Source organism: Dermacentor albipictus, chromosome 4, assembly GCF_038994185.2.
Source record: "Dermacentor albipictus isolate Rhodes 1998 colony chromosome 4, USDA_Dalb.pri_finalv2, whole genome shotgun sequence".
NCBI classification, from domain to species: Eukaryota; Metazoa; Arthropoda; class Arachnida; order Ixodida; family Ixodidae; genus Dermacentor; species Dermacentor albipictus.
Genome location: NC_091824.1, coordinates 14,516,019 through 14,543,041, shown reverse-complemented (window position 1 = coordinate 14,543,041; position 27,023 = coordinate 14,516,019). Strand labels below are relative to the sequence as shown.

The window sequence follows — 27,023 nt, the reverse complement described above, 5'->3', positions numbered from 1 at the left end:
TTAGCAAAACTTTTTCAAAAACGACTGTTAAGAAATTAACGGCGCCAACCGCGCAAACGCGCCAGTGCCACTGCTCGCACATTCGTCGTTGTCTTCTTCCACAGCTGGCTCCGTTGCCACTCTTCAGTTCAGCGTAGAATTTCGTTTCCCTTCTGTCGTCGTAATGGGAGGCCTCCTTTACGGGGTATGAGACACTGCTTAACGGGTTATGAGCTATCCATTTTCTTACGTGACGGCACATTTAATAACAGGCGATACGCGAATGTGTGTGCGCACCTACATTGCTATAATGACCACAGATAAAAAAAATAAGTGTGTTCGTACCTTTGTTCAGTATCCTGGGTAACATCGGTGTCGTGCGCGGAACAGTTTCGGCGGTCATCGACCTTCACAGAGTGGAATGGTTCATGAACTTTTTTTATCAGCGAGCGTTATCAGCGATGTTCGCTTCTTTATCGCAGCCTCGTTGCACAGCCTCGTTGGCGCACAGTGCCCGGAAAGAGAGGAATATGATGGCTTCCGAAATTCGGGCTTTAATATGGGTGGATGTCTGTCGGCCACTCCTGCTTCGCAAAATGGAATGTCCCTTGCACTCTCCATATCGACGCGCTCGGGAACAACTGCGGCGCATCTCGCGATTTTCCCGCTCTGGCCACTATTAACATGTGACTTGTTCTGATAAGACTAAAGTTGTGTCACTTGCTAGCTTCCGCGGTGCTGCTTACGCTGGGCAGCGGCACAGGCCTCGCGTGCTTGCTATCTCTGACATTATATCGCTGTTCGAGCGAAACTGTGAGTGATAAAATACTGCACACTTATCGACTTGTATTTGTTAATGTGCAATAAAGGTACCGCTGGACTCAGCATACATATTTCACTTTCGTGTTATGATCGATTGCGGTGGAAGCAGAATCAATCATGTTGTCTTTTTTTTTTTTCATCGGAGCTGTTATACGCCAGATTCTGGCGTTTGTGTGCATAGTCAATAAAGATGGCGGCCACACCAGAGCTAAAAGAACTAAAGCATAAAGCAAAAGCGTATCGCTGGGCACGCTCCAGCCGCGTTTAATCGCGAGAAGTGTCAAAGCGTATGGTGGTCAATAATTATTGTTACAAAAAAAGAATTAAAACCCGAATAGATACCGTTTAGTATGAATTGCGGTTTGACGTCACGGGCTCTATAGGCAAACCACTTAACCTTATCTCAGTCGCCTTTCATCCGTGCAATGAGTCGGCCACGTGTGGTGAGGACTGCGGAAGAACAGGGCGCCTACGAGAAACACCGTCGTGAAAAGAAGCGGGAATGTGCGCGGCCACGGCGGGTGGCACGGACAATAATCGGCCGCAAACGCCGAGCGTATGCACCTTTGGTTGGATCACCCGTACCGGCTCCACTCCCATCGTAATTGTAGGTGATTTCAACATAGACACGCCTCAGCCCGACGGAAAGTTGTTCATGGCATTTCTCTTGGAAAGGTTTTCGGCATTCAATGTCATACAAACATCAGTGTGTCCACGATGCGTCATCGGTCGTGTTAGACCTCGCATTGGCCCAGAACCTTCCGGCGTCGCCAAAGAGTCACTTTGGTATATAATAGCGATCATAACGTATACAATAGCGATCATAAAGCGATAGTCACCTCAGTGACCAAATGATAAATAAAAAAATCATTTAGCATTCCATTCATATAAAAAATAAGTGAGAAAACGAAATAAGCTGTTGTATGTCTTTTATTTTCAATCAACATGTTTGTTGTGAACGTGTTTATCGCCCGTCGTAATATATTTAGCCGTTGTCTGTGTGTATTATTCTGTTGTCCGTGTTTCATTTTTTGCGCCCAAAGCCATTGCTAAAAGTCATGCACCAACTAGCCCGGCAGCATACGTTACTAAATAATCACCATATATGCAGATCCGCTGATTATCCGCCTTCACCAAGTGGAATGGTTCTGAATTTTTTATTTATCAATACTCAGTCACAGCATGTACATCACAGCAGTCACAGCAGTCAATACATGCTATAGCTAATAGTAAAACTAGGACAGATACCTCGAATAATTGAAAGAGCTGGCATTTAATATGGGATAGCTAGAAACCTAGGCCTTTCAGGGATGGCACTTTTTGGTCGTCTGTAAAATACTATGTTGAATTTTTCTAGTAATTGAAATTACAAAATCATAGTATTACGTGAATGAAAGTACGTTGGACTGCGTCTCCTTCGTTAACAAATGGCTGCGAGGAGGATATTAATTACACTTAAGAAATATACGTCTGCGCGGCGGTATTCTCCTACATACGTATATCTACCATAAATTATGAAATTCCTTTATATCTTGCAAAAATTTGTCAAGTTCCCTGATATTTTGACTAAGTACTAACCCTAGAAAGGCGAATTCATTGCATTAAAGATAAAGGAATGGCCCATTTACGCAGAAAAAGATTGGAGGCAGTCTAGAACGCATAGCACGAGGCGGTCGATGAAGCATCGGTAAAAACGAACCAGCTGCGATTTGCCTTAACGTTGGTGGCGACATCCCGTGTCGATATGGCGAACTGTGCATCGAGACTAGCCAAAAGGCAGTATCAAGAGCGCGCGGGTTTTGAAGAGAAAAAGAAAAGTATCCTTGGTTCTCGAGGTTTCAGTACACAACGGACGTAGAATCGCACTTCGCGTTCCCGACCGCAACATCACGACACAACCGCGTACCAGTGGGATGGTTCTGATCACATATACGACCAGCTACGAGGACGTGAAGCCATTCAAAAAAGAAACATTGCCCTTTTGTCGACCTTAGACATGTGCCTAACGCGAAGTTTCGTTGAACTTCGGGATGGCTAGGCAGCGGTCCTCCTCGCGAACTTTATCACTGAGTTGTGGATAGCGCAGCATAGCACGTACACAATAAGAAACGAAGACGAAGACAATTCCCTCATGACCTACCAACAAGCCCAGATCGACCACTTTCATCGATTTATCTATGATCATGAACACATTCTTCTTCCTTTTTGTTTGCGGTAGTCCCGTCGCGTACGCCAAGCCATCAACGGACGTTGTCGAGTGGGTTCGGTCTGAACAACTACGCACTGACCACGGTATGCTCAGGAACATTGATGTACGCCGCGCTTTTCGAAGACCGAAAGACAGCACTGCAGTAACCCTTGGACATATTCCAGGCCTACTTCGCGCGCTCTAATAAGGTGAGCGAAACGCCAATCACGCTGCACTGAGTAACGTCCCACGACGCAGGCCACGTAAAGCAATGACCCTGTCGTGCCTTGCCGAAAGAATGTGAGTCAATTCCAGCCCAAGTCAAGGAGACGCTAAAAATTAAAAATTAAATTATGGGGTTTTACGTGCCAAAACCACTTTCTGGTTATGAGGCACGCCGTAGTGGAGGACTCCGGAAATTACGGCCACGTGGGGTTCTTTAACGCGCACCTAAATCTAAGCACACGAATGTTTTCCCATTTCACCCCCATCGAAATGCGTCCACCGTGGCCGGCATTCGATCCTACGACCTCGTGCTCAGCAGCCCAACACCATAGCCACTGAGCAACCACGGCGGGTTCGGAGACGCTAGGTGATGACTTCATTCAGCCTTCGCACAGTGGGTCGTCGTCACCGGCAATTCGGTCAAGAGCTAAGCCAGAACGCTTTGTTTCTTTATCCATTATAGGAGGGTCAACGACATCATAAAGGAAGTTTACTCGCCATAAATTATCGATGAGTGTTTGGACAAGTTGCAGTGAGCTAAGTATTTGTTGTCTCTAGATGCAAAAGAAATCGGCTATTAGCAAATTGAGATCGACGAATGAGACAGACAGAATATAATAATAATAAACAAAACCTTATTATGCTCTCCAGCTGGTTTTCATGAATTCACGGCACTTCCTTTCAGCCTCTGCTTTTCACTGGCAACCCTTCAGCCGATAATCGACACTGTTATCAATGATCTGAAGTGAAAAAGCTGCCTTGGCTACCTAGAAGATGTGGCTGTTTTTTGGGCGATATTTGACGAACACCTGAAGTAACGACAGTAAGTCCTCGAAGTCACCCGATCGGCTAACGTCACCCCTAGAAGTGTCATTTAGGCTACAAGCCTAGTGCCTAGGCACTTCCGATTAAACGGATGTGCTTAGTACAAGATCAACACAATGTCTGGAGTTCATATATACAGACGCCAGCAACACCGGGTCTCGGCGCTCTACTTGGACAACTGCAACCAGGCATTGAAACAGTCTTCGCCTACGCCAGTTGCACTTTTTCGCATCCTGAGATGAAATACACATCCTCAGAAAACGAATGCCTCGCAATCGATCTGTCCAATCACTACATTTATGCCATAACTATATCTTGCAACACAACTGCTTGTTGGCCTAGTTGGTGCTTGCTAAAAGACATGTTTTTGCCGCAATTGAACACTCACAAAAGGAAGACACTTAACGCCTTTGTTGTCGCCCATGTGGAAGACACTCAACGCCCGTGTTGTCTTTATGTGTCTTCCTTTTGTGAGTATTCAATTGCGGCAAAAAACATGTCTTTTAGCATAACTGTATGGCTGCGGCTTTACGGTATATTACAGATCACCAGTCATTTTACCGGTTGGCCAAACTGAGGTATCCTTTGGGACGACTGGTGCGGCGAAGCTTCCGACTGCAGGAGTACATGAACATTGCGTACAAGTCGCGCCGAGCACAGGAAGAAGCTGATACGCTGTCGCGTGCACCCGTCCACACCGCGGAAGAAGGCAATCAGTAGTGTACAGCGGTTACCTCGGAGCCGCAAGCGTGTCAAGTGTGCTCACACGACGGACAACCGATAATCGATTACGACTTGTCATCACACATTTTGAGGGCCGCACCGCATGCATCTATACCCAAGCATCTTGCTCGTGGATTGTCATCTTTTTCCATAGAAAAGGGCATCTTGTAAAAAAAAAGGAAAAGAAGGAACTAACAGTAGCACGTACCTTTTGGTTTTCCGACAGGCCTGTATGACGAAATCCTGTTTGCTTGCCATGACGAGCCTTAGTCTGACCATTTGTGATTCACCCGCACATAGCAAAGTGCGCCAGTTATGCAACTGGCCGATACTTGTGTTAAAAGCTACGTGCAAGCCTGTCGTGAGTGCCAGCGTTGCAAACCACTACCGCTGAGGCGCGGTTATGTCCGTCGATCACCGTCACATGCATATTGACCAAATTAGCATGGATCTTACGGAATTCCAGTGCCGACATTCAGCCACATATAGTCAATTGTCACCAAACTATTTAACGCATCGTGCTGAAAGGAAGGTGCTGACGCAAGGCACAGCTTCAGAGGCCTGCACAATACTGCATTACGGCACGGTCCCCCTTCGTACAGTCCAAAGTTCGACGAAAACTCGTAAGGCGAGGGTGATACACTGTCCAATAAACTGGCACTCGCCAAAGGTTCAAAAGGAATAAAACACAACATGACATTTCGACACCGCTACGGCTCCATTCGTATGTCATCATAAACCATGAGACGGCGTTTACGGCACAAGTAAGTGAAGACGCCTTCACACTGGGTTGCACGGCTCATCATAAAACGAATGCCTGCCACATTTAGGTCAATGGGTTCCAAACGCGACTAAACATAAGAACGGAAGACATGATTGCCGTGTGCATGGAGCCGGAACACAATACCTGGGGTTAGGTATCGCCGTGACATTTCTGTATTGCACTCTAGGCTGGATTCCACACCCTTCACGACATTTTACCCTCATAACAGTCGGGAATAGAGGACAATGTTGAAGCAATGCGTCCGCGTGACAGTGCCTATAGGCGCACCCCAAATACTGACAATTTCTTGCAGCATGCTGAGGAAGCACGTAAACTGGCCCGCTTAAACATCAGAAAACATCAGTCTACCAATGCACGAGGTAAGATGCATACATCATCGTGAAATTGTATACAAACTCGACGAACAAATTTCCGTCTGTAATTTCCGTTCACTGCAAAGGTCTCTCCTAGAATCTCCTTAGTCTGTCCTTCAGAATATACCAGGTTGTGCGATGCGCGAGTGATGTGAATTACGAGGTACTCCTTGGCGGGGCCTAAAACTCGACAGCCCCAATCAGAGATATCCCACATTATTGGTATGACGCCTTACTTCACACAATGATGGCATTGCTTTTTGCGATATTTGACGTTACCTCCTATGTCACACTAAGCACTGTAGCTGTAAAATTTCGTACAGCCGTTTTTCTTTCTCAGGACTTGTTCAGTTTGTGTTCCTATTTCTTTCAATGGTGCTTTCGAATTGTGTATTTCTATGAGCGTCGAGCCTATGCTCTGTTTCGGAGGGATAATGCAACCTGCTGTTGTAGTCCGCCATTTATAGGAAGTAGACGACCGGACTGAGCGGCAGCCGAGAAGCCCAGCCTGTGTACTTTACTTAACTTGGTACGGCTAAAGGCGAACTGCCGCACGACAGTATTGTTGCAGAGATAAACTTCGAATCAATTCTTTATTCTTGGTGCAGACATACCTTTTTACCACATTAACTTGCACATTTCAGCTGTAAAACGCTTCGTGAGAAAGCTGTTTGCACAGCTGATGTTATCTGATTACGGTATTTCGACTTCCGTGGACATGAGTATCACCCTTATCAGTCTTTTACAGGATTATCATTACGTCAGCGTACATCATTTGCTAACATATCAACTGCAAGATGTGGTTTGTTTTAACTACCATGTCCCGTTTGCAGTAAATGTCAAAGACGAACGCCAATATTGAAGTTTCCGTCAGTGTTCGGGTTAGTCATTGAGCACCAGCAAAGTGGAGCAGGTTGCTCGGATCGATGCAGGTGCTGTCCTTGCCTCTGAGAGCTGCACCCATGAAGCGGATCAGAAAGGCTACGTTTCGCTAACCTCTAAGCACGCATTGTGAGAGCGCTTCGAGGACTTTTATACTAGCTCAGGGGTTAGCTCATCCGATTGACCGATAAAATGTTGGCAGAAAAGGTGTTCATAGTTCATAATAATGTTTTTTTAAGGGCAGCTCCATTGAAAATGTGCGGTGAGAAATTGTCGGCTAGCTTGAACTAATCAGGTGTAACTGTTACTGCCGTCTAGCATTTTTCTTAAGTTGAATTTATTTTATAATGTTGCTCGTGCCTGTAATAATCTCGGCCCCAAGAGGTGGACATTAAAAACAGTTTGTGACATGCTTTTAGGAGTTTCCCCACCACCTCGTACAGACGTAATGGATTTTGGTAGCGTCAACACAGTCTAGGTTGCCGTTACAAAATACGTTGAATTCTAAACGAACGCCAGCACAACCTAGCAAGTTTCGACCTTCCTTGCGCTTCCGATCGACAGGGTAAGTTTACGACCATACATAGCAAACATAGACCAGACATGGTCACGGCATACCGGTCCATACAGACTTCGACGTGCCGTGACACCAGTTACGTATGAAATCGCCCCAGTGAACGCCATTGCCTCATCTGCCCGACGTTACTCTGACGCTATGCACGGCTGAAACCCTATTACTTCGCGTTTCGAGCCGATAGTTAGACGCACCGGGACGGTGCTTCTGCTGCCGGGGGTGATGCTTGATTGAAAGAGGTTGTCAGGTAAAACATGACAAGCCGTTCGTCAAGTGTTCCACAGGAGTGGTCTGTGCTATTCCATTCAAATGTGAAAGGCTTTATGTCGACCAATCCGGCCGCTGCATCAATGACCGCTTGGAGGGCCATGCCCGAAATTTGAGTGATTTAAAGGACGAGCAGGCACATTTGGTCGCTGACGGAACTAACTGCAGAGGATGCGAAGCTCGGTTGGGAGAGAAAAAGATTCTAGATAAGAGTACCGACAAGACGGCGCCTGTCAGTTTGAAAGCGTTCCATATAAACAAATCTCGCAGCAAGTGAGTAAGCACCCACTCAGTACCCGTACTTCTTGCAGAGCTTGAATTTTTAGAAGTGACCGAATACTGAATTGGTTGTCGTTTAGTATCTCTTGCCCTTTCCTGGTTTTTTTTTCAGTTTCTGTTGATTGCCTGCATGTCCGTTCACCGATGCGCGGTGTCATTTTTCCCGATTGTATAGCTCCCTTCCACTTCACCTCTGCCTTTTGCCTTATTTAAAGTGTGCGTCTTCAGTCAATAAAATTTAGTTGAGAGTCAGCGCTGGTATCTCGTCCTTGTTCCTTTGTGGTTGCATGTGTTCGCGTTGGTATATTTGTCTAATCAACTATGGAACAACTCGCCCAGAAAAAGCTGTAATGGGAGAATGCTACATGCATACTGCGTGTTTATTTTGAACGATGCGCGCGGGCGCCCCGAAGAAGAAGACGTACTGCTCCTGGGTCTCGAGCTGTCGGCTGAACTGGCCAGTGCTGCAGTTGCTTTTGTAAATCTCCATGGTAATAGACTTAAGTGTTGAGTCTCGTTCGTGCAACAATATGACGCACTTCCTGTTAGCATCGGGTAGCGTCCGTTACAGTTGACATATTCGTTTTAAAGTCTGTCTTCGCACTAAGAGGAAGTGCACACGCTATATTACGTGGGGATATTTTCCAGCCCGATAACAGTCTAAACTAAAAAAAGAACGAAATTCATGACGTCACACTGACATACCATGTTGACATTCGGGCGCAATTAAAGAAAGAAAGGTTTCCGCTTTGTTAACTGACTATCATTGAGTCCTTCTTCGCCAGATGAAGATTATATGTTTGGGAAAGCAACGCTTAAAAACACAGCGACAGAGACACATTGTGCACATGGTACGCGCTGGCTTACAAATAGTCTTTATTGCCATCACCCGTACATTTACACGTGCCACCGTCGCCTAACAACCAATTCATAACTCGCTATGACAAGGCCAGTTCAGACAATTTAATTAGCTGTATGACCATGAACAAAGTCGCCCAACCCAAAGTTCTGCTCAGAATACCTGCCCCGTCTACACTTGTTATGTGTAACTGCTTAGTGTAACTTTAATGAAGATTGAGATACTCAATTAAAACCTGAACTTTCTTCAAGTGGCCCCTCACCAGGCGCGCCCCATAGCAAATTTAATTACAAGATGTTGCTGTCTAGGAATTCTTATACCAAATAAATTTTTCAAGTGGCTTCATAATAGAGATGGAATAAATTTAAATATCACGCTGCCATCCTGCCAAGAGGCAAGCTTCATTGCCAGCAGGAGTTTTTCACCGCTATGCATGCTTTGACTAACATTCTTGCTCTGCTTTCTCTCATACCGGAGCCGAACGACCGCGTCATGACACCCGCCTGCTTTTTTTTTTCGCTTCTTTTCTGAAATTTGTGGAGTACATCGAGTGGCTACCAGTCGCGGCATTGCATGTTCCACATTGGACAATTTTCCGAAGTCATGAGCCGTAGTCAGTGACATTGCATAGTAGGTGCTTGTTACGTAGAGGCATTTGTGCGTCTGACCTCGACTCCATGGCTCGAAGCAGGCTTCCTCGCAAGTGAGGGCACAGAGAGGTTTTTTTTTTATTTTTGAAGTTTCGGCTGTTTTGACGCTGCACGCATGCGCTGCCTTAGCATATTGCTGACAGGATCATAAACGGATGATCTACGCAACACGCTTGTCTTCTTGAAATGCAGACACCTGGTGAGGGGCCACTTTATGAACACAGATTTGCAGGCCATTGAATATTGGAGACATGGACAAGATTTGTGCACTTGAGAAATCCTAAATGGCGCTTCATAGTGCTCTTTCACCAACTTGGTCTATTAGGTTGGTGCGTGCGTGCGTCCGTGCATGCATGCGTGTGTGTGTGTGTGTGTGTCTGTGAAGACACTTTCTCTTCCAATCGGAGAAATTAAACCAGCTCTTCAAAATATACTGACATTTACTTAGTTTCTTAAATGCCGAAGGAACATCTTATTTGCTGAAATCATGCAAATTCACTCAAGAAAAGAAAATCTGACAGAGCAGACTTCCTTGGGTAGTTTTGTTCTATTAGACCCGCATTGTTAGATACATTCCGACCATTCAACCCACGCAATGCCGTTTCCAAAAGAAGACAGTATTGTTTCTCGAATAGCGTACGCTATATGCATAACCGAGCGTGAAAACTGGCTGCCACGCAGAAGCAACCAGAGTGCTTGAGTTGTTGTGTTCAAATGTCAGAAGTACTGAGCAAAGAATCGTGCACTGACCCTTTCTTGACGAATCTCGCCGGTGGCGCAGAAGGGACGACAGTAGGCGCAGGCGTGCTGGTTGACAGCACCGAGCCCTTTTTTGTTGGGAGGGGCGGCGGCGGCAGTGGTTGCTGAGACTTCGAAGGTTGCACTTTCACCTGGCTTGGAACTTTTACCTGTGTAGTACATGAATACGGTAATAAGAAACAGGTGTAATCATTGACGCAACGAATAAATTTTCAGGGTGCACTTCAAACGGGACATTCGCTTACCAGCGTAGCAGGTCTCGGACGTGAAAGTTAAGTGTCACGGATTCAAGATCTCCCTTCATGTCATGTACATTCATGTGAGGCTACGACGTGAGACATTGGTCCTCTATTGAAATTTTTGAAATCGCAAATTCCTCCTGCATTAGCTCTCTGGAAATATGTCCCATATCTGACGGCAGCAAATATGTGCAACACGTACACGCTCTAGTCGAAAACGCTATAGCGTAGCAAAAACCAAGTCAAATCAGGCAGCAAGGCTGAAGCGCCGATTCTGCACTCCCGAGATCCCCTTTGTTCGTAGTTGCTAAGATATTATTCGTATTGTAATGTATACGTATTACCGCCGGCGCAACGCTGAAAAACTCATAATAAGGGCAATGCATATATTATATGCATAAGGGCATATATTACAATAGCGAACATTATAGTATAATATATAAGGCAAACTTGTGCCCACAAAACAAGTGACACGCGAAGCACAACGATAGAGGTGAACACAGTCGGCGATCGTCGAAGCCTGATCAACGGGTGAAGCGCGTCGGCTTTTACATATCGGTCGTCCAAGGTTCCAGTGCAATCGCTGGGGTTCACATGGTTTCCAGAAGCTACTACACAATTCGTGTCGCGTATGCAATCTAATTATATAAGGCTGGGGGAGGACATACACGACAGACACGATCAACAATAACATTCGCGTAAGTTCTAAATCCTGCACACGCACCCCGTGCTAAGCAAAATGCAGTGCCCGAGAAAATAATAAGTACCCGTGTAATTAATATGCGAATACAAGGGCGTGCCGCGACATGTAGAAAAATATATTTAGGAATGCATATTGTTTCTTACTGCTATAGTGACAGCCTTCGTCGACGGTGTGCAGCAAGACCTAACAGCATAACGAACCAAATGCCTGAGCAGAATGGGATATGCTTGCATTTTACCATGTTTTACGGAAAACAGGGGACCCACTGTCATCGTGCAAATTGAGGAATGATGTTTCATAAATAATGCCGGGTAAAGGGAGATCACACGTGACTTCATTTTGACCTGTCTCCGTAATATCTTGCCTACCAAAAGATACGAAGAACATCGTGCTCGTGATGATAACATGGTGGCTGGAGCGCCACAGACTTTTTATGTCGTCATGACAGGTTTTGGCGGCAACTAAGTCCGTAAGACCGGATCAAGACTTGGCAAGCCGCGTATAACACCAGATGTCTTTGGACTTTCAATTACGGCCATCTTTCTTGAAGTATCCAAGGTGTAGAACTGCGCTGCAGAGATCAATCATTTCTCGACTACTGAACATGGAATTGATAGTCAAAGCAAGTGAAATTAGGGGCAACGTTTTGTGGCACAAGAATAATTTCACAAGGTGTGGCAAAAAGGACTGTCCTGTCACCCTTACTGTTCCATGTTGCCATGAATGGCCTGCACGAGGCGCTGAAAACAGCGTACAAGTCTGTCCGTTTATTTATAGACGAGAAAACCATGGCCAGGCGGCGCTACTGCGCCTCTCCCAATGTGGAAACGCCAAGCAACGCGGTCGCGCCGTGGCGTAGTCTCCGCTTTGTTTGCATTGTGCCGTCCGCGCTTTTCTTCGCTGCTCGTTCTCACGGCACTCCGTTTTCGACGGCGGCATATCGCCTGCTTGCGCAACAGTGATGAAAAGATTGCCGTGCGGTTTCAAGAAGGTTGCCGACGCCAACAGCTTTTTTTCGTGGCGGCAACCTCACAATAGGGGAGCGTCTGCTTCCGAACGTGTACGGCGTTGAACAAATTGTGGACGGTGATGTGAGAGTGAAAGCCAAGTGCGTGTCACAGGTGTCCGACAAGATCGTAGACGACGTCGAGTTAGAGGTACGCACCATGTTCAGAAATTTAGCCACATTTATTTCAATTACAACATAAGTCACACTGGCAGCAGGAACTTCTGTTGTCATACTACTCGATGACTGCAGATCCATTGGGCTGCTTCTTGACGGTTCTGTCACTTCACAAAGGCATGTTCTGGAGTCTGTTGCCCACGTGTCTTGCTGCTGCTCAAGAGCTGTGTCGCTGCAGTACGAAAGCACATGTCCCGGTGGTGCTGACTGCTGAGAAGACTGTTTGGCGCCGCTTCCATCTGCATCGCATGTAAATGAAATTAAAATTAAATTATGGGGTTTTATGTGCCAAAACCACTTTCTGATTATGAGGCACGCCGTGGTGGAGGACTCCGGAAATGTCGACCACCTGGGGTTTGTTAACATGCACCTAAATCTCAGCACACGGGTGTTTTCGCATTTCGCCCCCATCGAAATGCGGCCCGCATATAAATGAAACAGTATGTGTGCCTATTTGTTGTGGGGATTAAATTACTCCCAAAAATATGTTTTCAAAGGTAAGGTTCCTGTGATTGTGTGCATATATTATTCTACAAGAGTGGTACCACTACAAGTTATGATACTTGAACACATAGATACTTAGAAAGCATGGACAAACAACAAACATAAGGCGCACGTCTCGAGCGGCTGCTTTCCGATCTGCCGCTTCCCGACGCACGCGATGACCGCGGCTTGCATTAAATACGGTCTGCTACCACACAAAAGCAGCGCGCGGCCCCTTTCGTTACCTGCACAACTAGTAATTTAAGTTGCAGCGTTTGGAAAAGGGAAATAATTATCTTGAGCTCGTCCATGCCGATCGCGAGGGAAGGCACAGTGCAATCAAATAAATTCGGGGGTTGTAAGTGCCAAAACCATGCCAGAACCACGAAACCATTATGAGGACCGCTGTAATGGGGAGTCTCAGGAATAATTTCAACCTCTGGGGGTTCTTTAACATGCACAAAAATCAAAGCACACGGTAACAAGGGTGTTCTTGCATTTTGCCCCTATCGAAATGCGGCCGCCGTGGCTGGGAATCGAGCACGCGTCGTAGAGCTTAGCGGCGCAACACGCATGAATTTACAGCTAGCAAACGGCGGATGCCACCACAATTCAACAACGCGACACGCTATATAAACAAACGGCCGTGCACTAAAAACAGGCATATGACTATTCCGCTTTCAAGATATTACACGTGAATGCGAAAGTATGATGCTTACTTGACTCGACGCACTGCAGTTATCCATGCTTGTCGTCTGTCCTTCTCGTACCACTTCCCAGGAAATCTGTAGAACTTCACGGGTGGCGTACGACCTTTCGTGTCTTCGAGGCTGTTCTGGCAATCAACAACACATCAGTATTGCATGCCACCTTTCCTGGCTGATGAGGTCGCACTCGGCATCGCAAAAACCACGCGCACGAGCGCTCCCGCCGTACAGAACACGGGCACGCGCCAGCGCACCGACGACCCTGGAAACTTCCATCGGTCCGCTAGGGGAGCATTCGGCGCTGGTGTTGCGAGGGCAAACTTTAGGTTGCCTCGTCTATACACGCGATGACATTTGTATTTGGTTCAGCAATCACCAGCATCAACATCTGGCAATAGTAGTTCAGAAGATAGTCCCGGCCACACAGGCTGACCTGGCGACAGAGGGACTAGAAATAACAAGGGACAAATTACGCTTTGTTCTCTTCCCTGGAAGGCACAGATAGGCAGCGAACTTGACAATCAGCATCGGAGGCTTGGCATTGGATGCATAGGCAGGCAAGGCAAGTGCGTTTTCTTGGTGTCGCAGTCAACTACAGGATGCAATGGCGGCGCGCCGTGAAAGCCATTGTTTAATCACTTCCACAGTGTTTCAACGGGATTCGGAGAATCGTTGGAGCATATTAAGGAAGCCATACGACATCAATGACGTAGATGCACACAGGCTTGGTAGTCACCCGAGTGCTTTGTCAGCCACCTCTAATCTCGCCATTCAAAACTCAGTACATCATCTTGGAATCACTGCACGAAAAAGGCCTCAAAATTGCTTCTGGCGTAGGACACAACAGTGAATTAAAGTGCCTTCATGAGTCCCGACCACTTTCTCTGCGCCTGCTCGATTCTCAAAGACTACCGATGCAGCTTCGCCACTTCAGCGACTGAGATACAGGAATAACTCTGCACCAAGGCCTCCAAAAAGAAACAGAATCCCGTGCTTTCATTGCTTTCAGTACTTTCAGAGCGCTTGGTCTTAATGTTTCACAGAGAAGAGAGCTGCCCCCGTTGTGACGTCAGTCTGCAGAACGTCATCTCAAGATTTCTTGCATTACCAATGAGCGCACTAAACCTGATGCACAGGCTAATGCCTTCGTGCTCGAGCAATTTGAAAAGGCGTACTGACACTGCGAAGCATTCACAGTGGTACTGCTGACGCGACATGAGAGGCTAGCGCTTGAACTTCCGTGATACCACCCATGCGACCCTCATGGGCCGCGTGATTTGAGCGAGTTAGTTCTACGGCGGTAAGGGAAACTATACTAATTGAATCTGCTTTGAATGAAAATATACTTTGCCCAGTTAAAGTGGAAATGACATTGTCGGACTGAAAGCCAGCATTCCAGGTGTTGCAGCGGACATTTACCTACGATGTTATTTACACACCAAGATGCTTCACAGTTTAGGATTTGACCTTGAGTTTCTGTGGCTACTATTGCACATCGGCGTGTCTGGAAATGAAGACGCTGACGGTCTTGGGCGCTAATCGCTATCGTACAGACCGATAGTGAGAGCGCCTCAAAACATTCACCGACTATCAAAGATGACTGTAGTGAACCACTTTGACTCCTTAGGGTCCACATATACCAGCCATGGATCCCCAAGGGACTCAGCTGATCAGAGTCTTCCTTACTACGCCGTATTCGCACGCGGTCAATGACAGCGCCAGCCTGGTGACACAAGATGGGACTGTCGCCCACACCACCGTATTCCTTCTGCAATGCTTGTGGTGACATAGAACATTACTTGCTAGAATGCCCATGCAGAATTAAGGGAAGAGCTGAAACGTAGACTGAAACACAGAGTACCTCCGTGCGCGATCGTGGAGAAATTCAGTTCCCACAAAGACAGTTTATTTAAGAAAAGAGGTGTTTTACATCTGTCTGAAGATATTTTAGTAATATCCACCTATTCAACGAAAGGTGTAGTTGAGGAAGTAATTATAAGCATCACGATTTGTTAAAAGAAGCAGATAGTATGGTGGTACCATTCTACGTCGGCATGTTGCTATGAACTGTTTGTCCTCATGCATGTTTATCGCCGCACATGAAAAGAAGATACCCGGGTGGAGAAATTGCACAGGCTGCCTACGAGAGCTTTCTTGTTCCCTGATCTTACAGCGTTCATTTTATTTACAGCAAAATGGCTAAGCCTTTTTCCACATATTGGCAAATTTCCGCATTACAAAAGGCAAAGTGTCATTCCTCAAAAACTTATGAAAGACTTATGTAGTTTCGCCAGGGTTAGCGAATGAAGAAAATAAAATTTATCAGCTGTAAGGAATAGACAATTTCGAGATCCAGCAAACGCCAAACAGCACCGAGGCATAGTTGGCCTGGGAATCTTTTAAAAAAATTACTTTTCATTTGTTATCCGTGGAAAGAACAAAAAAAAATTGGCATCTATAACAATGGCATCTCATTTTTCATGGAAAATGTTGCCATTGAAGCTTTCACGTGCTCTTGCGGAGCTTCAGCACAATCCGCAAGAGCTTGTACCCCATGTTTTGTAGGAAATATTACCATTCCTTATCTTACCAATCTGTTACACTCGCACATCCATTAAGAGCAAGCACATTTCCTTTCAATTCCAGCCACCTGCTGTCAGCGCAGCCTGCACTGCGATGCTAATGTGATGACGAAACACCTCACGACAAAGCCATAGCGAGCGAACACTGGAGGCATACATTCGACAAGAGCAGGCTGAACTTTAATGCACCTGTTCTTTTGTTCCTTGAGCCACTTCCCGCGCCCTTGAAAAAAATCATTCATGCCTGAACATGCTGTAAATTCGGGTTTATAGCAAACCCGCACCATACGCGATTTAAACAGATGGTCGAATGATGATCGTATATGATCCTTCATCACTTTGCCTTTCCGTGACACCTCAATAACAGCCGCGTCCCCAGGACCACTCAGAACAAATACCTATCTTGGTTTCCCTATGTTCAATAAACAATTGTGCCGAACGCCATGTAGAATAACCTGTTAACCTGTTGTTTACAGAGAAATAGTTACCCTGAATATGTTGCCTGAAGAGACTGAACGTGTCATATACAAAATACCTATTCTGGTTTCCCTGTGTTCAATAAAGAATAGTGCAGAACGCCGTGTGGAATAACTTGTTAACCTGTTGTATACTGAGAAATAGTTACCCTGAATACGTTGCCTGAAGGGACTGAACGTATCATATACGTATCTTGCTTATTTTGCTTTTTAAAGCTCTAGCTAATTTTGCGCCTTTCAGAGGAAGACTGCGAAAGTGGGGCAATGTGATAAAACAGAGGCAACACTGAGTGACAACAAATCTTACCCTTGGAAAAGAAATAGTTACGTTCAATGAATGCCACAACGAGAATTCAACTTTAAGTTAAGGGCAAGCTTACCATTGAGGGCAAATAAAAGATAAGTTTGTTTATTCTTAGCAGAAGTCCAGCTAGTGAGTGGATTTCTGCACGAAGACACTGAACCCGGCATGTGATGCAGCATTATGCAGTTCCTGTCGTCGATGAAATGTTTGCTAGTCTAAAAGTGGGGGGATAGGGGGCATCAGCACGTTGGGTTTGCAGAACGCGTACAACAACGTATCCTTCGACGAGGCATCGCGCAAGCTGCGTCATTTACACTCACCGTGGGCTATTTTGGTAGAAGAGACTTCCTTTTTGTATAGCCTCTGCACCAGCTATTTTTCAAAATTAGATTGACACTTAACTCGGTGGGCTACAAGACGCCCGAGCGTACTTTGACGACGTGCTGGTGGCAAAGCGTAGGAGTGACGGTGGAGAGGGAATTAAAGGAATACTAGAATTGTTCAGAGACCATGGCGTTACGCTTAGAGCCGAGTAGTGCAAGTTTCGACAACCTACAGTCCCGTAAGTTGGAGATCGTATAGATCGAGAGGGCCTACGCCCCTATGAAGCGTAGATAACATGATGCAAGCCACAAGCAATGTCAGCTAGTTGCACTCGTGTTAGGCGTGGTCACGTATTACAGATGGTTCTTGCCGTACATGGGTACTGTGCTCTCTCGCCCAATGGAAAAAAACAGTGCGTTGGGAATGACTGCCGCCGTAGAAGATAGCATTAGAAAATGCTGAACAAGGCTTGAAAATTGCCCCGCTTTTTAATTATTTTGACCCTAAGAAGAAATGGAAGCTAGAATTTAACGCGTCTCCATACGGTGAGTGTGTAATTTTTTTTTTCGCTCTGTGGGAAACGAGCATATATCTATTGGATTCAGCACAAGAACGCTGACGAAAGGCGAAGAAAACTACTCTCGGCTCGAGCGAAAAGCCCTAGCACCAATATATCTCGTCTCCTTTCCGTGATTACAGTCTACGTCGGCATGTTATCCCAGTCACCGGCCTTCAACTCCTGCTGACACAGCTGAGGCCTGATCGCCAGACGCCACCGATGGCTGCTGCTCGCATTTAACGGTGGGCACTGTTTATGGGTGAATATCAGTACAAGCTAAGAGTCCTATAGTGCCTGGGCTCGGCGGCTGTGAACCGACGCAGACCGCTAGTCCAGTTACTCTTGTCATGAAGGTGTTTCAGCGCGCATTCGGACGCTTGTTGCTAGCAGCCCTAGTGACGGCTTCCCCGGAACCCCTTCTGCAATATCGTGCTTGGTCAAGTTATAGTGTAGCTAGAGTCTAATTAAGTGAACATGACAGTACTGCCTGTCACCCATCCCTAATGAGCGCCTCCAGATTTTCAACTGCACCACCCTTCAAGTCCTTGAATTTCATCGGGAGCAACAGACCTGCGTATTCAATGGCACCGCTGCAGAATATGGTGGTCATCGACGAAGCGTGGCAGAACATGTCATCAAAATCAACATTCCGGTCAACTATAGAAGAGCAGGCAATACCGCTGGCGCTTTGTGGGCTCAGCGGCATTCCCCGGCATGAACTTATATGGTTCAGTTTTATGATTAGGCAGAATTAACGAAAGAAGCTTGGCTGAACTCGATGAAACGAGGTTTTACTGAAATAAATGAGTAAAAAACGCGGTGATTTCTCTCCAAGTTTGACACAGACGGGTTATTTTTCGAGCGTGCACTCCAAAGCTATCGCATTCAAGCATCTAGGCGCCATAGTCACATCCCTAGCTTTATTTTGACGACACTGCACGCCGCGCACATGCATGGAAGAGCCCACTCAATATCGCGTGGGTAGGGTCGACGGTGGTTGCTGTCGTCATTTCATGGTGTATGCGACAGATGGCTGAATTAGCGGCAAATACAATGCCACAGTAACTTTTAGGTGTAGCTAAGTTACAATTTGAGATTCAGAAGGATCGAAAAAATAGTATATCGATTTTACGAACTTTCCTGTTTAACGAAATATTTGCAACGTGGTTTAACTTCGTTAAATCAAATTTCTTCTGCATAGCAACTGCCCTGCCGTAAAAAAATGTCTATTGTACTGTTAAGCCCAAATCAAACATACCATTGTCTGTAATATTTACGAACGCATGCAGTTTTCTTCCAAACATGACGCTTTTTTCAACCTTATATTATCATCCAACACTAATATAACGGTCATAACCGAAACATGGGTAACAGAGGATATACAAGATGCAGAATTAAGCTGACTTACCGGAACACCTTATTTATCGAAAGGAGCAAAGGTGCTACTGGTGCTATGGAGCACCAGTAGTCATCGTGCTCCATAGCAAAAAACACTAGTTCTGAACTCGAAGTATTAGGGCCAATTATTCACGCTTCCCCTCCATATTATCACTCTAGATGCTTGCTGCCAGGTCTCCCAATAATCTTCCAGATTTCACATTTACACTTATTAGCAGTATGAGTTACCTCACTAGCAGGGGCGTAGTCAGGGGGGGCGGAGGGGCTTATGGGGCTTCAGCCTCCCCCCCCCCCCGAAATTTTTCGGGCTGTCTATGCACCATCGACCAAAGCTACCCCAGGCGCCGGAAGTCATCCTGGATTTGCCTAGAATACATTTTTCACGCTCGAAACGACATTTCATCGCGAACACAGCGAACTCGGGCTGGATTTCGCGGCAACGCCCATGCACCGGGAGCCACATAACGCAATCAGCCCCATCCGAGCCGAAATTTTCAAGGGCGTTTTGATGGCGGGCGGGCTCGCCGCGGAATCTACGGAGCGCGTGGATTTCAATTTCGAAACTTTGTGGGCATAAAGTTCTCATAAACTTTTATTGTGAAACGTGCATTGACATTTCCAAATTTGTGCTTCAGATATTCAACTGCGGAAGTTTCTGGGTTTAATGTTGTTATAAACATTTGACGCCAAAGGTTCATTAACTTTTCTAAAGTCTTAGACCGGAACATACAACGAGACAAGCCAAGTCAACACACTATCAGACAAGTTGACAAAACACGCAAGCGAAATCCGATGAGACGAAGCGTTGTGGTGGTTCACTTGTGCCGTCATGTCACATAAAAAATTTTTTTTTTTCACCTACACCAAAGCATCCATGTCAAGACACTAAAGTCAGCCAGGGTAACTACGTTCTTATTTACTTTTTCTGCTTTCACTTTTACTCGTGAGGAAAGATTAAGCCCCTTAGTTTTTTTTATTCTCGCTACCCTACCCGAGGGCTGCCAGAGCCAGCCAGAGCGCATGCGGTTTTCTCGTGCTGCCCCGACCACCGCACGGCGCACTTCGGTGCACGTTCGCTTTTCTCTGGCCGAGTGGATTTTCACCTGCCAGAGAATTGGACGCCTTCTGGCTAGCAGACAAGAAAAAGAAACAATGGTCGCTCACTGCCATCACTGTGAAAACTCGACTCATGGCACCGCGTTCGCTTGAGTGCAACCTCTCCGGAAAGTCTTGTCTTGCCGGTCTAGGATACCGAGCAGTATGTGTATGGTTCTCGTTGGACCAAGCGTTTCACGCTTTCTTCGACATTCATTGGGTAGCCACATTAGGTGCCAAAAGTAGGCATTGGATTGTAGCAAACATACTCTCCTTTGCGTTTCTTTTTAAATTTCGGTGCCCCCAGCCCACAAAAGGAAAAAGAATACATTGTTGCGGCGCAGCGAATTGTCGTATGGTGACAGTGCGTTACTTCTTTTGCGGAAAGTAATCGGCACGGCACGCTTAAGTTGCCGGATACTATTGTTATATTATTGCGATAGCAATTATATGAACGCTCCAGACGCATTCCTGCTGTCGCCGTCGCCCTCATGTTTCGTATGAAGTGTAAGGGCGATAACGTCTTGACCGCGCGCAGCGTGCTGTATGTGCGAGTGAAAGAGGAGGGGGAGGGTGGAGTGGTGAGTCGACGATGATGGCTCAGTCTTGTGTGCGCAAAGGAGAAGAGCGGGGAGCAAGCGCGCCGTCATCCGTCGCGTGCGATACATCGGGGTGAGTGGACCAAATGAAGGCGGGATCTAGGACTCTGTGAACCTGCGATTGGGCAACATGTTTATTTGCCTTGTTTGACGCATTATATAGTGACTTTTTCTCAGATAAGTAGATTTACAGGAGACCTAAACGTATATTTAAATATCTCTTGCAAGGTTTTGTTTATGCGTGCAGTGAACTTTCTTTCCAGTGACATTTTCTTGCCCTTTATCAAGAATTTGCGTATTCCATTGTATCTTCTCATTTCTAAGGAACGAGGGCGAGTGAAATGAAAGTGAGCCTACCCATCCCGCGCAATAAATTTCGATTCATTATCTGCGGGGCATGCGCGTGGCACACAGGTATCTTTCATTAACAAAAGTGACACGCAGGTGTGAGGGTAAATGTTCTTTAATGCTCTCATACACTGGGTTGAACATAGATGCATGACGTAATAGACGCTTCAGAAGTTGAGCAGCGTGGTGCCCTGAGGTTTTTGACAGCTGAAGGTGCTTCCCAAACGTAAATTAGTCGCCGTATGGCTGCCGTGTGCGCTGAACGTTGCATTTCATTGGCCGCTGTGAAGAGTTGCAGCAACGGTTGAAAGGACGACGTTAAAATTGCAAAGACCATCCAAGACCGGGCCAAAGCCATCGTGCAATCACCCCAACAAAATTACAAAGGTTGATGCATTGATGAGACAAGAACGGAGGAGAAACAACGATGAACTGGCAGGGCATGTGAACATCAGTCACGGTTCGGTTCGCACCACAACTCATGAACATCTCGGTTATCGGCTCTTGTGTGCGCAATGGATACCCAAGATTTTCAACGACCGCCACAAGAAGGTGCTGTGCTGCCTTGACTCATCTGATCCGGTATGACAATGAGGGTGACGATTTCTTGTCTGCAATTGTGATCGGGGAGGAAACAAGGTGCCACTGCTACGAGCCTGAAACACGACGGCAAAGCTTACAATGGAAACATTCGAATTCGCCACCCCTAAACAAGCAAAGGCCATCATTCCCGCCGGAAAAGTGTTGCTGACTTTTTTTCGATCGTCAGGTGCCATTACTGACAGAATTTGCTAAAGCCGGAGAGACTATAAATCGTTTCCGATATTGTGAAACGCCGGATCAGCTGCGTGTCGCAATCAAGAACAAACGACGTGAAAAATTGACGAATGGGGTCATCTTCGTCCACGACTTGGCTATGGTGTTGGGCTGCTTGCTGAGCACGAGGTCGCGGGATTGAATCCCCGCCACGGCGGCCGCATTTCGATGGGGCGAAATTTGAAAACACCCATGTACTTAGATTTAGGTCCACGTTAAAGAACGCCAGGGGGTCAAAACTTGCGGAGTCCTCCACTACGGCATGCCTCATAATCAGAAAGTGGTTTTGGCACGTAAAACCCCATAATTTAATGGTTAATTGTGCCACGACAATGCCAGTCCACACGTCGTTGATGTCGTTAAGACAAAACTGGCAAAGTTCAAGTGGGAAACGCTGCAACATGCGCCATACAGCCCAGACCTGTCGCCTTGCGACTGCCACATTTTGGGACAAATGAAAAAAAATACACAGCTGAAAGGAATCAGATTCGTGTCGGACTATGACGTGAAAGAGTCAGTTACAGATATTTTGAAGCAGCAACCCAATCAGTTTTATGAGCCCGGAACCACGCGACACGTTAGTCAGGGGGACAAATGCCTAACTGCTCATGGAGACTAATTTTCAATAAAATACCCCGTTTGTCATTTATTCGCATTAGATTCCTTTCATTTGACTCGCCCTCGTATATTTGGAGAACGGCTTTATATACCTGCTCTCTGTTGGGACAATAATTTCGGTGCAATTACTCACGATACACGACCGGCGAGAGCTGCTTCTACGTAATACATTGGAATAAATGAAAGCATCACTGAGATTTTTCGCTGGCAGTTGCATATGTACAAATATGTAAACAAGGTTCTTGAATGACAAAGCTTCATTACCATAATTGTCCTCAACTTGTTCATTTCATGGCCTTTACATTTTTTCATATCAATGGCAGGCACTGCGCTCTGCTGGTTTCGAACTGACGTAGTTCTAAAGATCGTGTGACATTTTCTTTAGTTATTATATAGACAAAAACATGCAATCATTGATATCAGAAATCTTGGGCACAATTTTTGGCACATACGAGTAAATGTTTTCATGAAAAAATACATAAATTACTTATGTTGACAATGCGTAACGTTAAAGAATTCGTTTGCAGCATCATTGGCAATGGAAATGCAGGTATTATTCATGTATTCGATCCCTCGACAAATTGTTTAAGAGGAAGTTCAAGCTCGGACCCAACTCCAACGCTCCCTATTCAAATACATGTAAAACGCAGAAACACTTTTCTGAGATTTGCTCGGCCTGTAATTTTTGGCTGAATAAAAGTCTTATACTACTACTACTTTTCTGAGATAACCCCTGGATCGCTTTTAATGATAATTTGTTGGATTTGAGAGAGAAAGTTAAAATATAGTATCTGTTGGAAGCTGAATTTCGATTAAGAGCCTGAGTTTTGTTTCAAATATTTTGAAAAATTCGAAAGCACAAAAAAAGACATAGGAGCGCGACGTTTACAAACTAATAGCTCGGCACAAAGAACAGATATCACGGTTTTTCAAACGGCATCTAATATAAGAGTCAAAGCAGACAAATTTGGCATGTCAATTTATATCTTACGTGAATTGATTACGTGGTGCAGAAGAGTTCTGCAAAAGCTGTATTTCGATAATATTAAGTTTTTTTTCAGATGCATTTGCAACATATCCATTTTGTCTGCTGTAGACGTACTATGAGATGCGATTCACATCATTGTGATATTATTTGTTTATTTTTGAGTTACAGTGTATTAAACGTGACAGTTCTGTGTTCTGAAAATTTGCGATTTCCTACCAATTTTTAAAAAAGAATTGGCAATTTTCAAAAATTTCAAACCAGAAGTCAGTGTAATTTAGGTCTTTCTTTTAAATGCAACAAACCTCGTGAAATTTGGTGCAGCGTTTGCCGAGAAAAATGAGTCCACCTTTGTATTTAGATAGGAGCACCTGAGCTAAAGCTTCTTCTTGAGAAGGAGGCCAAGCTGCAACGTGAGCCGCCCCCCCTCCCCCCCCCCCCCGAACGAAATTTCTGGCTATGCCACTGCTCACTAGGCAATACCCACAGGCACAAGTCGTCCTTGTTGTTGATTTCAATGTTCCTCAAGTAAACTGGAGCAAGGACGTAGCCTTAACCATGGGCAGTAGCCCGCCAGATATTTTGTTGATTTCTGCCTTAACTTCAATTTAGGCCAACTTGTGTCCCACACCACACGCGTTGCACAGAACACTTTTAGCAGCTTAGGTCTAATCCTCTTCACCAACCCAGAAAGTTTATGATCGATAACATAGCTACACCAAGTCAGCGACCACAAAGAAAGTCGCGCCACATTTTTGTTTCCACTCGTAAGGCACCGCTTAGTGAACAAAACAAACTGCCTGTACAATAAATGCAATTATGACGCTTTTAATATTGATCATAGCGTACTTCTTACGTTCGTGAGGTTATCTTCTACGCACTCTATTACTGAAATCTCGACCATATTTAAAAACAATCTAAAGGATCCAGTTAATAAGTTCATGCATAAAAAGTCCGTGGAAACCAAACCGGCCGTGGTTCACAAAAACGCTCAAGAGGCGCAAAACAAAAAGAAACGTCTCTTCCGCTCAGCCGAACTAAATGGACGCCGCTCTGCTTGGGGGAAATATTTTTTGCCGAAGACGATAATCTGAGGGCTAAACACAATTCAAAATTCACCTTCTTCTACGATGAACTGCCTAGAATACGTGTGCATAGACCTCGTCGATTTAAGCAAATATTAAACCCTCAAGAGGCGCGCATGATCAGCGTGGTAAGTGCACATGGCGAAGTGGTCAGCGACAGCGGGTGTGCTGACATTTTTAACGCAGCCTTTTTCTCCGTATTTACTAATCAGATTTCAACTCGAGACCTTCCCACATCTACTAACAGAACTGAGCGTATGCCACCAATTATATTCTCGACAGATGGCACCACCTCGATCATGGATGAAATGAAGCTTTCATCGTCGGTAGGTGTAGATGATACCAACTTAAACTAAAAAGAAAGCATTAAACGCGTATCTGCTGCGTACCTATTTTGTTGTTTTCGCACTCTCTACAGGCACCTTACCATCCGATTCGAAAGTGGGCGAGGTCGTTCTCTAAATCAGACAAGGCACGCACCCCAGTAAATTATCGTCCGACATCATTAACTAGTGTCCCTTGCAAAATCATGGAACAAGTCAAATAGTTGCATAACATGAACTTCGTAGATTGAATCTGCTTTTTTCACCCTTGTCAACATGGATTTCGCAAAAGGGTATTCTTGCGAAACGCAGCTGGCCATTTTCCTTTACGACGTGCTGATAACTTGTCAGTAACCTTGAGACTGATGCCATATTCCTGAACTTCGCAAAAGCATCTCACACGATTCCTCATAGACGTTTTGTACCAACACTGTCTGTTAAATTTACACTTCGACATAGCAAAGTGGATTGAATCATTGTTTACTAAACTCACTCAGTTCGTTTTCATTAATAACCATTATTGTAGCAGATGTCAGGCATCGCGCAGGGATCCTAGGACCACTGCATTTTTTTTGTGTGTTAACGATCTACCAACGCATGTATCATGTAAGATTCGCATGTTTGCAGACGATTGTGTAATCAACCACACAATTACCAACCCATTTGACTACACATACACCCAGAACAAACAGCATTAATAATTTACAAGAATAATTTATTCACTGGCCCATTAACATAAATCCTAACAAATGTAAACTTGTTTATTTCCCTCGCTGCCGTACCCTCTTGAGATTTACCTATTCAGTCACTAATTTCCCATAAAATCAGTCGAATCATTCAAATACATTGGTGTCACTCTAACTTGTGACGTGTTCTGGCGCTTGCACGCTACTAACATAATCTCAGCTGCTAATAAATCATTGGAATTCCTTAGGAGACATTTACGTCAAACTTCACAACAAGCAAAACGTTCGCCTATCAATCATTTGTAACATCGAAACTTCAGTATGTATCTCCCATCTGGAACCAGCATCAACCTTATACCATAAATGCACTTCAGTAGGTACGAAATTGCGCTACTGAGTTTGCTGATTCTTCAGATTCGTACCATATCAGTATTTCATCGTCGAAAGCGGTATCTGACTTGGGAACGCTTTCTTTCCGTCTACAGGATGCCACCCTCTCTCTTTGTCTTCGGATTATTTTTACAGTGAAGCTGTATATGGCTACGTTCTGGAAAAAATTGCATGCGTCTATCGAGCTGATTGGATTGAGAATTCCTTCCCATACGTGGGCCGATCACGAAGATAGTACAATACCGGGCCGACCCGCGGAGGAGGTGCTGTAGGCATTAAGCATTCCGCCAACTTGCAAAAATAACTTTAATATACCAGGTTTAAATACAACCCGCATCACATATTAGGCTCATATTAACAGGCACTATACTTCGACCCGCGTCGACCACATCTATCTTCGCACCGCCCTCTCTTTGTCGGTGCTCCCAAGCGCTTGCGTATCTACCTTCCTTTCCGTCTGCTCTGCAGTGGTGGTAGTCCCGTAAGCGTGCGGCCCGCCAGAACCGCGAGTCGAAAAGAAATGCGAACCATCCATGTGGCCCCGATCCCGCACACTAGGAATGTTTCACCGTAGCAATGGCCAGGTTTCCGAGGGAGTTTGTGAGGAACCAATTGTGTGTGGCCTGTGTTGTGTACAACCGCTTTTGGTTTTCGAGTGACCTCACGACCATTACAGCACTGAGAGACGTCGACCAACGCAAGATCACCTTGGCTACGGTGAAGCAGTGCGTGTCCTTTGAGTGCGGTGGCATGCGCGTCTGTTCTACGTGCCGGGATTCGTTAGTAAAAGGTACCAGGCCGCGTTTTTCAACTATACACGAGTATGTATACCCCCTGGTGCCTCATAATCTTCCGAAGCTCAACATCGCCACTGGTTGTGTCTCTTCTTCCATTTGTGTGCATACGGCGTTTGACACACGGCAGTGGACAGTTCGCAATTAAGGGGCCCAC

At 45.6% G+C, this 27,023-nt stretch overlaps 1 protein-coding gene and 1 non-coding gene across 3 annotated transcripts in view; both read right to left on the bottom strand.

Moving 5' to 3' along the window:
• LOC135917152 (cell adhesion molecule Dscam1-like) overlaps positions 1-27,023 on the bottom strand; it is a 1,023,231-nt gene that overhangs the window by 391,109 nt on the left and 605,099 nt on the right. For both annotated transcript variants that reach the window (XM_070536836.1, XM_070536837.1), the window contains exon 41: positions 10,161-10,318. In XM_070536836.1, the coding sequence (XP_070392937.1) occupies positions 10,161-10,318 (158 nt within the window). The remainder of the gene's footprint in view (positions 1-10,160; positions 10,319-27,023) is intronic.
• Positions 26,282-26,467, bottom strand: LOC135917380 (U2 spliceosomal RNA). Its single transcript, XR_010569258.2, has one exon. It is a non-coding gene; the product is annotated as a U2 spliceosomal RNA (small nuclear RNA).